Here is a 14,964-nt window from a genome sequence, read left to right on the forward strand (position 1 = left end):
TGTGGCTTCGCTCTGCCTGGTGACTCTACCTCTCCACTTGGAATTACTGTTTTACTCGTAGGAGCCCTTTGATCACTACCTACTACTGACTTCTTCAGGAAAAAAGATCCTATCATTTGGCTGCTCTTCAGTCCATCTTGGCTGGCACCGAGGAGGTGGTGTCTCTCTGCTTTCTTCTCCCCTTGCCCAGCAGAGGAGCTCCCAGAGCTTGTCCCCAAGGCTGCTTGGTGCCTTCTGCAAACTCTTAACATCTGTGTGATTTTCACTGGTTTCTGGCCACACAGCTGTGAATAGCTGAACATAAATTGACCAGACTTTATATCTGCACTGGATCCTTGCGGTGTCATGGACAGTAAGGGTACTTGGAACTTTCTCACTTTAATTCCCCAATTTGCAGGAAAACTTGATGGAAGCTTAGCTGTGGTATAAGCTGATGCCCACACATAGCATGAAATGTTTCCTTTTTCCCAGTTGTGACTGGAAAAATTCGTTTGTCTAATGTAGGTACAGATGTGCTCAAAATGTCATTTAGCATTACTGGGAACTGTGGGAAAACAGTTAGTATAAATAAATAATCACCGTCTCAGCGTAAAAGACAGAATCAAAAAGCGCTAGTTCCAAATATTGCTTTTCTTTGAACTGCTGGCAAATACTTGGGAGGGGGTGTATAATAAAAATAGATTTTAAAATGCTAAGGCATGTTAGGAAAAATCACAGTTTAATTGATTTTTTTGTATGCAATAAGATTTTGTCAAATCTTTTGCATGATGTATAATTACACATTTACATTAGATTGAAGGACCAATATTGAATCATAAGGACAGGTATACTTTTTAGCTTTTTTAAACATTTATTTTTTTACAGTAGCTTTGAACTGTATTGCAAATTTGTTATCATGAAATCAGAAGTAAGTAAATATTTAACAGAAGTGCTTTACATTTACTAGTGTCTACTGACTTAATCGAATAGTCTGCTGATGCTTCTAATCGTGTGTTAGGTAACACTGCCCTCAGAGGGCCAAGGTAAGTAAATTCAATCTCAAAACCACTGACGTTACTTCTGAGATTTTACTTGACCAGACATTAATTACAGTTGTTTCTTTTAGAGAAAAATTGCATATGGTTAAGTTGTTTTATTTACTTTTATATAATTTTGTTAAGCACTCTTAGATAAATTCAGTTTTTCTCCCCTCTACTTATTAAATGTTAGTGTAGGGGAACTGGAGTTTGATTTAACAAAAAAATGCCTTAAGAAGGAAAAAGAAAAAAAAGAAGGGAGAACAATATTTTTGTATTATTTCTATTAAATCCATTTTGGTAAACTGATGACACAGACAAGAGGCAGATTTCTGGTATTCTCTGCTTGGAGGGGTTTAGAGTGCTTTTTTTTTTCTTTTTTTTTTTTTTCCTCCTTCCCTTAAATCTCACTTATGTCTGTGTGGCAGCTGTTGCTTCTTTTTAGGAAGCAAGTTTTTGAACTCAGGTTTCTGTTGCCTATCAGCACTGTATATTGAAGACATTTCCTTCACACCTCTGAAACCATTTACATATTGAAAAATGTAGTTGTTTTGCAAAAGTGTTTTTTAAAAAAAATACATTTTTTAATAAGAAGATTAATTTTAAATTACTAAATAATTTTTCAAGAATCGCTAAATTTCCATATGCTTAAGGATTGCGAGTGATGAGACTAACATTAGCAACCATTAAATCTGGGGTGAAGTATCTGTTTGAAGAGTCTGAGTTCTGAGGTGAAGTAAAAAAATTATGAACTTTGAGTGATACATTTGTCTAACACAGATTTGTTGACTACTCATAGTAGTCAGGTTGCTTAGAAAGCTCTTCTTTGTGAAGCTCCTCAGCAGTATCAAAACTGCAAAAACTGCATCACTAGAATAAACATATTTTGTGAAATGTCCTGAAGGCAGGATTCTTGTTACTAGCTGTCAAAGGCAAAAAAGAAAAATCATTAAGGTTGCAGTACAGAGGCGAATACAGAGCCAGCCGCGAGGGTCATGTTCTAAACACACCTTCATTAAGCATTCTTTGTTACTGTTGTTAGCCAGTGTATTATTAAATACAACATTAATTAAAGAGTTGCATGTTATGAGGGAGCTTTTTGCCTAAAGATCAGATTGCATTTTCTTGTGCTTCAAGAACATACTGCTCTCTTATTTCGTCTTCTGGGTGCATTCTCTTAGTAGTTATTAAAAAAGCAGACCTGAACAAACGAAAACTGATTTACAATTTGTATTTTTTTAGGTATGTGTGTGTGTGTATGTATTTATTGTCTGTATATATCTGTGAGATATATATTCTAGTGTCCCTTTTCTCGAGTAGCTTTAACAACTTTGACTAGAATTAAAAATGATGTAGCAATTACTTGGCTTTCTTCACTGCAGTGTTTGAAATTAGAGACCTCTTCTTACTGTCTAATAAACAGATCCCAAAAGAACATGTTTTTCAACTTAGAAGGGTGTAAATTTAAGCAAAATAATAATTTAGCTTACATTAACTCAGCAGGAAGCAGGGTACAAACTGATTAATTCTCTACGGCGATCCACTGCTTTTTTAAGTACGGCAGCTCTATTTCATAAAATTGTCAGGATATCTTTTGGTTTGGTTAGCCTGGCTGGACTTCTCCTTTCTCATGGAATTTCTTTTCACTTTAATTAATGAATTACAGGTGTAAATTTACTGTTGTTTGCTTATGTTGAGGTATTTGATAAACATACACTCCAAATATATTTAAAGTAATTTAATATTGCTCATACTGCAAAATATACTTATTTTTTCCTTTTTTTTAATGCGGGGCTGGCAAGTTAGAAGATGTGTGGAAGTGTTTTTTTCTTTTCAAATAGTCTGCTGTGTTTTAGTATTTTTTGTATGGAGGAATTCTCTTTCAAAGCAGTTCAGTAAGCACATGTCTATTAAGAAGTATGGACTGAAATGTTTTTCTATCTTTAAGCAGATTATGTAGAAGGAAGGCAGTTATAAGAGAGCACCTAGAGTGCATCTTGAGAGCCATTAAGCCACTTGAGCAGCTAAGTGAACTGTTCACTGATACCACTGTTTACTTTAGTCTTCAAAAGTGTTCACCCATTTGTAAATTAAATTACAAAATAAATAAAGAGCAGATTATAAATATTCATGTATAGATCTTGAAGAGGGATTGGAATATTGGTCATTTCAAGACAAAACTGGGGGTTTTGTGTATGTATGTTTGTACAGACATCTTGAAAAAAGTGGTCTGACCATGATTCACATTGGGTAGCCGATTAGGAGAAACAGTTTTCAAAGAAATATGTCTATAAAAGAAATAGATGGATCCTTATGAAGCCATAGTGTTTTGCAATTGCTTTTAAATTACATGTCCTGTGTCTGGCTATAGCAGGGTGAAGACAGAGGTACAGCTGTGCTCATGGATAAACTGGTACTTATACGACATTCAATATTTATATCTTCTTGTGACTAACTTTTGTCCAAAGTCGCCAGTTGTCTTCAGAGGAGCTTGGAAGCGCTAGTCGTGCTTGTCTAACGGTTTTTCTTCAGGCAGAACATCAGCCGCATAACTCAATAGGTGATCAAAATTCTGTTCAGTTTTCTCATTAAGAGACTCTGGGTACCTAGTAGAAGTCAAATGCAATCTAAAGTGTTGTCCTAAGAGGAGGAGAGGAAGTTAAGTGATCAGGGAATTTTGCGCTGGGTTTCTAAGGGCATCTGCTGGAACGAGCTCCTCTTCTACAGGTTTAGTTCTGGAGAGCATGTATGTAACTAAGCACAGGGTTCTGTTCTTTCCTGAAGTGACTAATGACCGTACTTACGCTGTCAGCTCTGATTTTAGAGCAGTCTGCTTATCTCTCTGTCCAGTTTATTCCTTACAGGAAGGAGTACACTCACTGAAACCTGAACTGTTGGATGGCTGACCTGTTTTAGCCACGTTGGTATTCTCTCCATGCTGTCCTTGAACTCTTCTTCAGTGGTTTTAGGTGCCTGCCTTCCAGTTAATGCACCTTCTAGATAAGGCTAATCGTGATAGATTTTAAACCTGTAACAGGCACTTTCTCTTGTAACAGTCACTTACTGTTACAACTAAGACATAATTTCTTAGAATTGTAAAGAAGAGTGTCTTTATGGTCTGTTTAAGAAAGCAACTAGGATGTTAATATTCTTAAAACTTACACTGGATGATCTGATACATAAGATTTTGTTGTAGCTTCAGCTTTTGAGGCCATGCAGATTTCAGCAAATTTGTCACAGGGCATGTTTTAAACTTTCTTAAAATACAAGTCATACTTTTATTTAGGCCTATGATTATTTTATTTTCAAGTATTCAGCAAACTTAATTCAAGAAATGTTCTTACCTGTTCATGTAATGATGACATAGATTTCCACTGTTGTTGGTATTAAAGTTACACATTTGTTTTTCCATAGTGCACTTGTATTTCTTCTCTGACTTAAAAATATCTCATACCTGCTTTTTTGTTTTGGTTTGGTTTGGTTTTTTTTAATTGTTTGCTTTTATGTTAGCTGAGATTTCCCATTGAGAAATCAGTTCAGACTGGCAGTGTCAGTAGGGATGTTCCCAGCTGAACTAGCACCAGAGATCTGAGATAGAGAGCTCTGAGTCAATACAAATGTAACTAGCGCTATATCTGCTCTATTAATTTTGTGGTCGAATTAAGTAACACGTTGACTTTTTCAATTTTCTTTTGACTTACGTGAAAATGTCTAGATAACAAAATCAAGCAGGTACCCTGCTATTTAAAAGCAGGACTAAATAGGAAGAGTTTTGCTACTGAGGGCCAGGAAACATAAGTCAGCACAAATAGCCTGATGTTCGTTTTTCTCACTCTTTCCTCCTCTCCATCTCCTACTCCCTATCCAGCTTCTCTACTTAAATACATCTTGAAAATCAGAAATGTTAATGGCCGCAGTTAGATTTTTTTAATCCACTGGCATTGTCAAAATCCTTACAAGCTGTGATCAAGTTCAGCGAGGCCATATTAAGAACTGCCATGTTGAACTTCAGTGACAATTAGTTTATTGCTCTGATGGAAATGTGAAGATACGATTAATTAATTTTTAGATTAGCCTTTAATGGAATCACCTCCATGTCGTATGGATGTAAACATCTTTTTGTCCTTTGAACTGTCTAAAAGCTACGTAGCTACAGTTAAAGGGTGCTGAGGTGGTAAATGGCACTACAGGGCGGGGCTTAGCCCAGGACCAGTGCTGCCCCTGGACTGATGAGTTCTGAGCATTTTGCAAAAGGTGAGGAGTCCTAGGCAGGGCTGGAAATTCTGCATTGTTACATACACTTCTTTTCTTAAAATGTTCACTTGTATAGTGATGAAATAGTGACTTACTTAAAGCTTAATGAGTAGTTGTACATACATTACTTACTTTGCAGAGTCGATAGACATCAAAGACAGGGAAGGTTGGGCACATCTAAACTCACCTGTACTTAACTGAGTAATTGCACTTTAAAAATGAAATCGTTGCTGAGATTTTGGTGTGGCGTTGTAAAGTATAATGCTATTAAAGAGACTTTTCACCCATAAATAGCAAATAAGTGGCATTAATTAAGCTGTTATTCCTTAGTTAGCTATTCCTTAGTTATTGCTGAACTGTTCCCTGTGTTTCTGGTCCTGAATACCTGATGGCTAGCACAATCTTCTGCGTAGACTGGGCTGGGGGGATGGTGGTGGTGGTGGGTTTATTGGTGGACTTACTTCTTAAAAGGTAATTGGCTTCTACTTTTTTTATTCCTGTTGCTTTCATATGTATTTGTTAACTATAATTTGTGTAGGTTTTCCCATTACCCCCAGTATTCTTGTATTTGCTTAGTGTATGTTTTGAGGAAATTATTTGGTTTTGCTTTGGCTCAGCAGGAAAAATGCTCTACTTTGTAGTAGTTTAGATTTCATTTTGTTGTTAAAAGTCATGCTGCAGTGCTTATTTTTGCCTGCAGCAAACTTTGAAGTGTTTGTATGTATAAATATGTAGGATTTTGAAGAGTATAGTGTGGTAAAATTTAGAATTATAGAATATTACTATAGTGTGCTTGTAGCTTGTAGCTTATTCCAGAGGCATCATTGTATAGTCCAGGCTTACCACTGCAGTTCCATTTTCTCTTCTTTTGGAGGGAGTTAAGGTTTCCTCTGTAAATTGAAAACGTCTGAAAAGATTTTGGTATAATTAATGTTAGACACTGATAATATGTTATGGGTTTTAATATCAAAGGTTTTTTTCTACAGTACTAATGAACTTTTTTTTTTCCTTTAGGAGAATATATAAAAAACTGGCGGCCAAGATATTTCCTGCTAAAGACAGATGGCTCTTTCATAGGCTATAAGGAGAAGCCCCAGGATGTGGATCTGCCATATCCACTCAACAACTTTTCAGTGGCAAGTATGTACTTCCAGTATTTATTATTCTCTCAGCATATTGACAAAATATCTGCTACATATTACTTCACGTGTAGTTCAGAATTTATTGGTAACAGTGGAAGTTTGATGCCATGTGCCAGACCAGTGCAATACTAATCTTATGTCCAGCTCTACAAAATATCTTTACAAGAGCACTGAAGATTTTAATATGGGTTGTTTTTTGAATATTTTGGAAATCTTAAATTCTCATTTTTATGTGTGTTGCATCTGAAGTGTCTGTAACTAACAATAACGTTTGACAAATAATTGTTGTAAGAAGCAAATTCCTGGAAAGCTTACCTTTATTCAGATTATTGACCTCTTCTCTTTTTCAGTAGTATCTCTGAATTCGCTTGAAAACTCAAATTAATTAGAAAATTATCTAGACTGTCAAATGACACAAAATCATGCTAAATTATTTTTCTCTTGGATAATCAGGTAATCAGCTCTCCAGCCTGGTTAATCAGTAATTTCAAGCAATCAGACAATTTGCATATATTAGCAAAGCTACAAAGTGTGTATCTGTTGGATAAAGTGTAGACATTTTGATTTCTTGTTTTCCAAGAATGTTTCTAAAAGAAAAATCTGGAGGTTTTTTTTGAGCTGGCAAAGTAACATTGGTAGAAGAGTGTTTCTGAACAGAAATGAAAGTATTTGAGGAGCAAAACTAAGGTAGCAAAAAATCTCCCTGAGTGTAAGTTGTGGATATCATAGCTAGAAATTTTCAAAGGAATGCTAGAAAATTTATCCAATTTCTTTCAAAATCATGTTAATGTATTGCAATACAATAAATGGCGGTGTTTAGTTTTATACTGGAGTATAGGAGCCACGAGAGCATGTGTACTTAGGAAAAGGGTGCTGAAGATGGAAGAAATGCTACTGAGATTGAATTTACCTGTTTTCTTGCTAAAATTATTCTTGAGATTGAATCAGCCCTTGTATACAATCCAAGTCCATGTCTTGTCCCGTAACTAAAGGAGGAAAACTGCATATTCTGGTTGTGACAGAAGTCTTCCAAACGATACTGAACATGCAAGCCTTTAATGATATTAGAGGCTCTGTTTGCCTCGTTGCTATTCTGTGTAAAAAACAGCGATGTCTTTCAGTTGTTCATATGAGTAGGAATTGACAGGATCATAGGCTGTTGTTCCTTAGTTATTGCTCTGAATGTCCTAATCTACACATTTGTAGCAGTTAGTAGTTTCCTAGATACTTTTTCCCCAGATCACAGCAGACAGAACATATGCAGAACTGCAGTAGGGTTTTTTGTCCTGCTTTGTCATATTCTTCATCGCATATCTAATCTTCCTTTGCTGCAGCAACTAGAAGGATGATCCAAATGGTGGTTCTGCCAAGCAAAAAAATGCATAATTAGCAATTAATTCCAGTGTGTTGATACTGGTGGGGTTTTTTTGTTTTGATACCTACGGGTCATCTTGTGTAATTCTGGTATTAGAATTCCGCCCCTCAACTTCACCTTACTGGAAATTGGAAGATTTCATATTGTTTTCCAAAATGACATCATCACCACCACTACCCACCCCCCCAAAAAAAATAATTTAAAATAATCCGTTCTGCAACTAGCAAGCCCCATAGGTCTGATTCTTAGGAAATGTAAGCTAAAGGAACAGGCATGCAATATTAATTGAAGAAATACAGTTTCGGTAAGCAAGATGAGTTTTGCTGTTTCCTGGCAGGCAAAGGAGTCATTTAATCGGAAATGATTGCTGCTCAGTTCAAGAATAGGGAGATTTTTCACTCTTAAGAAGAATCCCATAAAATTAAGTGAAGTACCTATGTGGAATTCACGGGATGAAAAGCCAAATGTCTTCTAGATTCAGAATGTTTGGATGAGATTCCAGTTTTTAACTTGGTTTTAATTAAATGGATTATGATTGATCTTGAATAAGAAGTACAAAATTACATGACACATGGAAAAGTTGAAAATATAAAGCATTATGGTATCGCAGTCTAAATTGCAAAGGACTGTAAGTTTTTCATCAGCTATTTTATCTGTGTGAAGATGAGATCGTCAGTAGGGCAAACAAACGAAACCACTATCTGAATGAATCAGGTCTCATTGGCAGTACCTGGTAAATGTCAAGAACTGGTCTCACGGCCTCTGATCCAAGAGTTCCTGGGCTGCTGCAGTAGGTTTGTGGCCACAAGCAGCGCAACATATTTTTCCTGTAATAGTGAAGTACATTTTTCATAAATTACTAGCCAGGCAGATGGAGTGTGAGATCACTGTTAATACCATCTTGATTAGGTTGGCAGGGACTTAAAGATATGTCTTTACAGCCCTATCTTCATGTAATCTTTGTAGCTATCTGTAAAGTGAGAGTGTGGTCTCAGTCTACTTTTTGCTCTCCAAATGATAGACATCTTTGGCTCTTGCTTACAGCTTGTTATTTAAGCAGAAAAGGCCAAGGCTGTGGTATTATTTTCGAAGTGCTGTTGGAGTTGAACACTGGAAAGTTTGCACAGCTCTGCTTTGTATGATACTTGTTCTGTTGTTTAAAACTTCTACATCCAGCTCTGTCAAACTAGTTATTTCCATCATAGAGAGATTTTTCCACCTGTGTCTGTCCGCTGCCTTCCACTCCTGCGACACCAGGCTTACTTTTGCAAAAGGCTTGGTATCATTTTGCCTAGAGTGTCTCCCTGATCTCTTCCAAGATAACTTTAAAATCCTGCACGTGAGCATTACTCTCTCCTTGGTCTTGTGTCGTCCACATACTCCGTCGGGAATGACAGGAAGGCCAGAGAGAATGAAGTTGTTTTACATATTGTTGCAGAACAGAGTGTTCAGAGGCCATCCCTTTTCCTTGAGGTGATCTGGGAGGAAATGTGGGGGGAAGAAATTGGGAAGTGGACATGTAAACTGGTACAAGCTTTATGTAGAGAGGGAGAGCCTGAGGCAGCATGTGCACGCTTCAGCCCATTGCTGGCTGCCCAAAATGCAGGGGAACCGCATGTGCGTGAGATGGGGGTGGCTGATCTCTCTTCCCGGAGCTTAAGTGTGCCGCTGAAGATGTGATGGAGTTGACTGAAGAGTATGATGGAAGTGGGCTAGACGGAGCTGAACCCAGGCAGGGGATACGTGACTGACCCTTGGGTGTCGTGGGCAGGGGCTTTGCGTCCTCATGGCTGCTGCTCTCCTGCCTTTGGGCACATGCGAAAGTCAGCGTTGAGCACCTTGCACTGCATCTGCGGAGCTGCCACAAGGTTGCAGGAGTGAACAAATCAGCCAGATCTGGTGGCACTGGACAGTGTGTAGGAATCACTCTGGTTTCTGTCCTGTGGAGCCAGCTTATTTGATACCAAACAGAGTCATTTTTTTAACATGGGAGTTCAGAGAGCTGTGTGTTTGAAGTATGCTTTTAGTTCCTTAATGCTCATCCCCTGACACTTAGTATCTAACCATACACTTCAAGATAAATTAAGGTGATGTAATTATACTAGTAGGAATTTTGTTGTGGAAACTTAAAACTGGTTGATACTGGTTTTCCGAGGTAAATTCAAAAGTGTGATCTTACCTGAATTGGCTGGTTCAAAATCAGTTTAGCTCTTTTCAGGTAGAGACAAGCAGTTGCAAGTAATCAAGCTATTGTAGCTTGAAGACATGCTCTTGACTGACTGAGTGGGTGTGCATTCCTATCCCACTTCAACTGCAAAATAAAATATGTTAATGTAAATTGCTTTTGCTTAGGCATTTATGCAGTCAGAACCAGTTTAAAAATAATTTGGATTCGATTGGTATAACTTCTCTGTACAGGCAGATGCCTGAAAAAAAATGTCCTGGCTTTTAAAACTCCATTATGCTTTTTTCGAACAAAACTAGTACTCTAGGTGGCAGGATGTATACCCTTAGTGGCACCCCTGAAAAAACAACATGGCCTCACAATGCTGTTTTTAAATGGTCCAGTGTGGCCTAAGTAGAAGCAATACTGCTTTGTGTAAACCGCTTTGGTCTTTGATGGTCATCATTATTGGAGAAAGCAGAGTGGGGAAGAAGAGGCAGTTGCTTCAGTTCTGCTCAAGAGCATTTGTGGCTTTACTGATAAAAAAATACTTCTCACATGCAATGAGTATGTAGGTAATCACGTAGCACATTTGGGATGAGGCATCTCTAAGAATTGGCCCTTTGCCTTCATTTTGATCTTTACATAGGGAATAATTGGGAAGAGCTGTATCCCTTCACAGTAGCCTTTGAGCTTTAGCCAAAAATGATGTCACCTGGAATTTCTATCGTATCTCAAAAGATAGTACTTTCTAAGCACTCTGTGGTACAGCTACCCTTTTTCTTGCCTTTGAAAAGAAAAAGCAGATTCTACTTATTATGAGAAAGTAACACTTTATAACATGTTTTCCTTTATTTTATTTTATTTTATTTTTCCTCTGCAGAAATGATTATCGATGAACCTTGGCTATTCTAAATCGAGAAGCTGTGCTACTTTTTCCTAGTTTTAATCTTTCAGTGGGCCAGAGACAAGGTTTTATTATTTTGGGGGATTTTAAAATCTTCAAAACATGGAAATTGAAAGGTTTCAGGGTAGTTATATTAGGGCTATAAAGAATTCTGAAGAGATTCTCTAAAGAAATGGGTAGGAAAATATATATGTATGTTTTAAGTGAGATTAAATTGTGCATCAAAATACTTTGGCATTAGACATGACCTTCTGTGCAACTCCACAATTAACTTTTCAATGAGATTTAAGTTTAAAGTCCTAGATTTTTTTAATTGTCACAACACTGGATGGCATGAACCCAGAGGTAAGCATGTAACTGTAGATATTTATTATTACAGTATTCATATCATTCCAAAATAATAATGGTGCGATTGAATAAATAATGTTCGCTCATCACTGAAAATACTTGTGGGGAGAAAAAGGCAATGTATGTGTAATGTACTGCATATGCAAATACATCTGTGGAAATTCAAACTCAAATTTAATGCATATAACCAATATTACTGTCTCTGTTGGATGGGGAAATGTTTAGCTGCCTGGAAAACTGGACCAGTAATTTTCTTTGGGAGGCTTTCTGAATGGTTTCTAGTTGGTATAGCTGGTATTCTGTCGTTTGACTTAGACGTTTGGATTCAGTTGTTCGCTTGGATCTTAAATGAAAATGAGTTCCTTGGTCTTATCCTTCCATTTTAATGGGCAGTGCTTTCTCAGACACCAATATAGCATACTGTAACTTCCAATAATCTCTAAATAGGGTCTGGCATGAGCATGACGTGTCAAAGTTGACGTTTATAGCCAGGTCTGAGAGTTTTTATGCTGGTGTGATATATCCAGTTGCATAAATAGAATTGGGGTGTTTGCATGAAAGACAGAGAAAGGTGTATATAATTTTATGGTCTTCTGTGAAAACAAACTAAACTCCCGGCAAACCCCAACAATAACATGCAGAAATCTTCTATTTTCATTCTTCCTCTTTGCATGAAGGGGCAACTAGCAAACTAGTTGTAATGACAGAAAGACATGGATGCTACTTCAGTGTTTTTTTTGAATGTTGAAAATAAAAGACTTTCCAGCATGATGAAGTGCATCAAGGATGATCTTTTTCAGCTTCAATGAATATAATTAATTTTTTTGTTTATTATGCAGTCATATATGTTGTTGTATTATCAAAACACATGCAAGTACTTGTCATGAGCCAAGCCCCACAGAAGTGGGATTTCTACCCATACAGAACAAAAAGTCAGTCCCTGCTCCAAAATGCTAAAATTCCAAATATAAAACAAGGGACAGCAGATGGATGCAAACAGATGGGGGGAGTATGAGAAAACAATGAGACAGTATTAGCCTGTAGTACAGGCAGTGGTCTCAGCGCATCAACAACTAATCCATTGTCAAGGTTAGATTTTTACTCTCTTCTCCCTTCTTTTCGCCCTCTTGTTTTTTAAGAGATGGTGAAGGAGAGTTTTAAGGAGGATTTAAAAGAGAACCAGTTTGGCAAACCGAGCGAAATTAGAAATGCTTTTGAGAAACGGTGCTGATATTGGAACAGTAGAAGTATGGGTGGCATTTTGATACTGAATAAACGGTGATACCAAGAATGAGGGTAGGCTGTGGTCTGTCCAGACTATGTTGAAAAGATACCTATATTTGATGTGATAGGGCTGGGTAAGAAATGAGGAATGCGAAGAACGTTACGATCGAAGGGACAATGGAGAAAAATAATCTGTTCAACAGTTTTGGGGGTGACATTTTTAGGGGAAAACTGCATTTGTTGGGACCAAAGAAGGGATATTAAATTGTTCATGTAAATCTCTATGTGTCCAAATTTATTTTTAGTGTCACGCTCCCCGCAGATAAAATGTAGTGAGAAAGGACAGAGCCTTTTGGAAAGCCTCAGAAAAGTAGGTTTCCCATAGGGAGGAGGTAAACAAGTGGGACAACCAAGAGAGGACCAAACTAAAGGGGTGTGTGTGGGTGTGTGCATACACCTATATTTGTACATATATGTAAAAGCCATGGCATTTCATGTGTATGTGAGCAAAAGCACATGTATCTGTCTCAATGTTATGAAAATGGTGTATTAGTTCTGCTACTTGTCTAACAGAAAAGGTCATCAGAGAAGAGCGTGTATTAGGAGTGCAGAGTAGCAGTAATGAAAAAAGGTATTTTTGAGCAGCGTGTTCATTAAATTTTGACATGAGAAAGAAAAAATGGGAGTAGCAATTGAATAGGCAAAGGTTGGGACAAAAGTGTTTATCTTGTGAAGGAAAGACTAAGAGAAGAATAAGAAACTGAGGTTAAATTGTAATGCAAGCAGATAGATACATAGATACCGATATCTGTATAGCACTCTATATATTTAAAAAGTGCATATATTCTAAACAATGCAAGCGGTGGTTTGATACTATTTCTTTTCTATTGTATGATAATCACAGGAAGTCATCTTTTGTGCTAAAACTCAGTCTATATTAGAAATAATTTCTCAAATATGCAACCTTCTGTTCATTTTTTTAGTGCAATTTTTTATGGCTGCTTGTATGTTTAGTATTCTTGTCTAGCCATATCAACAAATTCTGCTGAAGTTGAAAGCTTCCATATATGAAATAATGAAATGGTATTAGTGTTCTTTCTAGTTTTTATGCTGAATGAATGTATTGAGGAAAAGAACACTGGTGATTATATGGTTAAAGTTATAGAATTCAAACTTTAAACTTTTTAATAAAATCTGAACAGATGATCTGTGCTTTTTTTTTTTTTTTTTTGGAACTGGCAGGTTTCAGGCCCTCTAATTGGCTTCCCAGCTTTGCAGAGTAATTACAGCTTCAAGCAAACTTTGTCATCTGTGGTTCAGAATGGTGTAAAGTAAACAGAACGTTTTGAAATACAGTTTGTAGTTAGAGTTGCTCAGGAGAGTTTAACTAGCATAACTACTTAATTTAGATAGTAGCAGTTATTTGAAAAAGACAGTCTAACATTTTAGAATTGTCAGATTGTTTGTGGATTATGGAGACAAAAGTTAACCTCTGGTATGTTCCTGGCCTTTTTCTTTTTTGTTTTAAAAAGGGAAGTTCAATACTTGAGAAACATCCGTTGCGTTTCTTTATACTGGTTTTACTTCATTTTTTTCCATTTTCTGTATAGATCCAAAATGGCCAAATGAGTGCTACAGACTTGTTGGAACGGAGTTGTCAGTTTCTGTTACTGATTTTGTATTTTGCTGCTTTGAACAAGTGTTCTCCCTCAAGGTTTTTCATCCCCTCTAATATTAAAAGGGAAAATTCTCGTGACCGATGTTTAATCCCAGCAAGACAGAAAGCTTTAGGATTAAAATGTGTAATTTCAAGTTGTAGATGGCTAGCATACAAGAACACAAAGTTGAGTCTGTCTGTTTACTGGCTTACTCATCTTTTTGCATGATAATTTAGACTTCCAACTGTTTTGAGTTGAGATTCAGCCCTTTAATTACATATGTTTATGTATAGTAGCAAACTTGAAGACATTATGGTAGAGTGTTCTCTACTCTTGGTAATGACCCAACTATCACTCGAGTGTTTGGAGCCAGCTCTCAGTAGCCAGTTTCACTCGTTCTTCTGTGCTTTTGTAGTTTCCAAACTATTCTCTCTGTCTAAAACTACTATGATTTTTCCAGTGATTAGTAGAAAAATATTTTGGTAATTAGCAGTAACTGTGTATTAGAGTACTTATTCATCTTAATAGATCCTCCCCAACTGTAGGTGAAAGACATTGACAAAGCAGTTTTTATTCATGTTGCAATGATGACAGGAATGTTATTTAGCCCATGCATTTGTATACAGCAGCACATGAAGCGTGTGGGTGTACTAAATATCAGCAGACTTTGTTACTTTTGTCTACTTCAGAAGGATGGATAGCACACCACTTTTAGAAATACATTGGTCCTCCACTTCTTTCTGAAACATTTTTGATTCAGAAGGGAAGGATACGAACATATTTAATTTTAACCTTCCACAAGGAAATTAAATCTTTAGCCACTTTTAACAGAATATTAAAAAAAGCTCATTAACTTTTGATAGATTTTATTTTTCA

General features: G+C 36.8%; 1 protein-coding gene across 3 annotated transcripts in view; it reads left to right on the plus strand.

The window, feature by feature from the left end:
* The window catches only part of AKT3 (AKT serine/threonine kinase 3), a 157,446-nt gene that overhangs the window by 75,599 nt on the left and 66,883 nt on the right, over positions 1–14,964 (plus strand). For all 3 annotated transcript variants that reach the window (XM_063328923.1, XM_063328922.1, XM_063328924.1), the window contains exon 3: positions 6,285–6,410. In XM_063328923.1, the coding sequence (XP_063184993.1) occupies positions 6,285–6,410 (126 nt within the window). The remainder of the gene's footprint in view (positions 1–6,284; positions 6,411–14,964) is intronic.

Source organism: Chroicocephalus ridibundus, chromosome 3, assembly GCF_963924245.1.
Source record: "Chroicocephalus ridibundus chromosome 3, bChrRid1.1, whole genome shotgun sequence".
In the NCBI taxonomy this organism is placed as follows: Eukaryota; Metazoa; Chordata; class Aves; order Charadriiformes; family Laridae; genus Chroicocephalus; species Chroicocephalus ridibundus.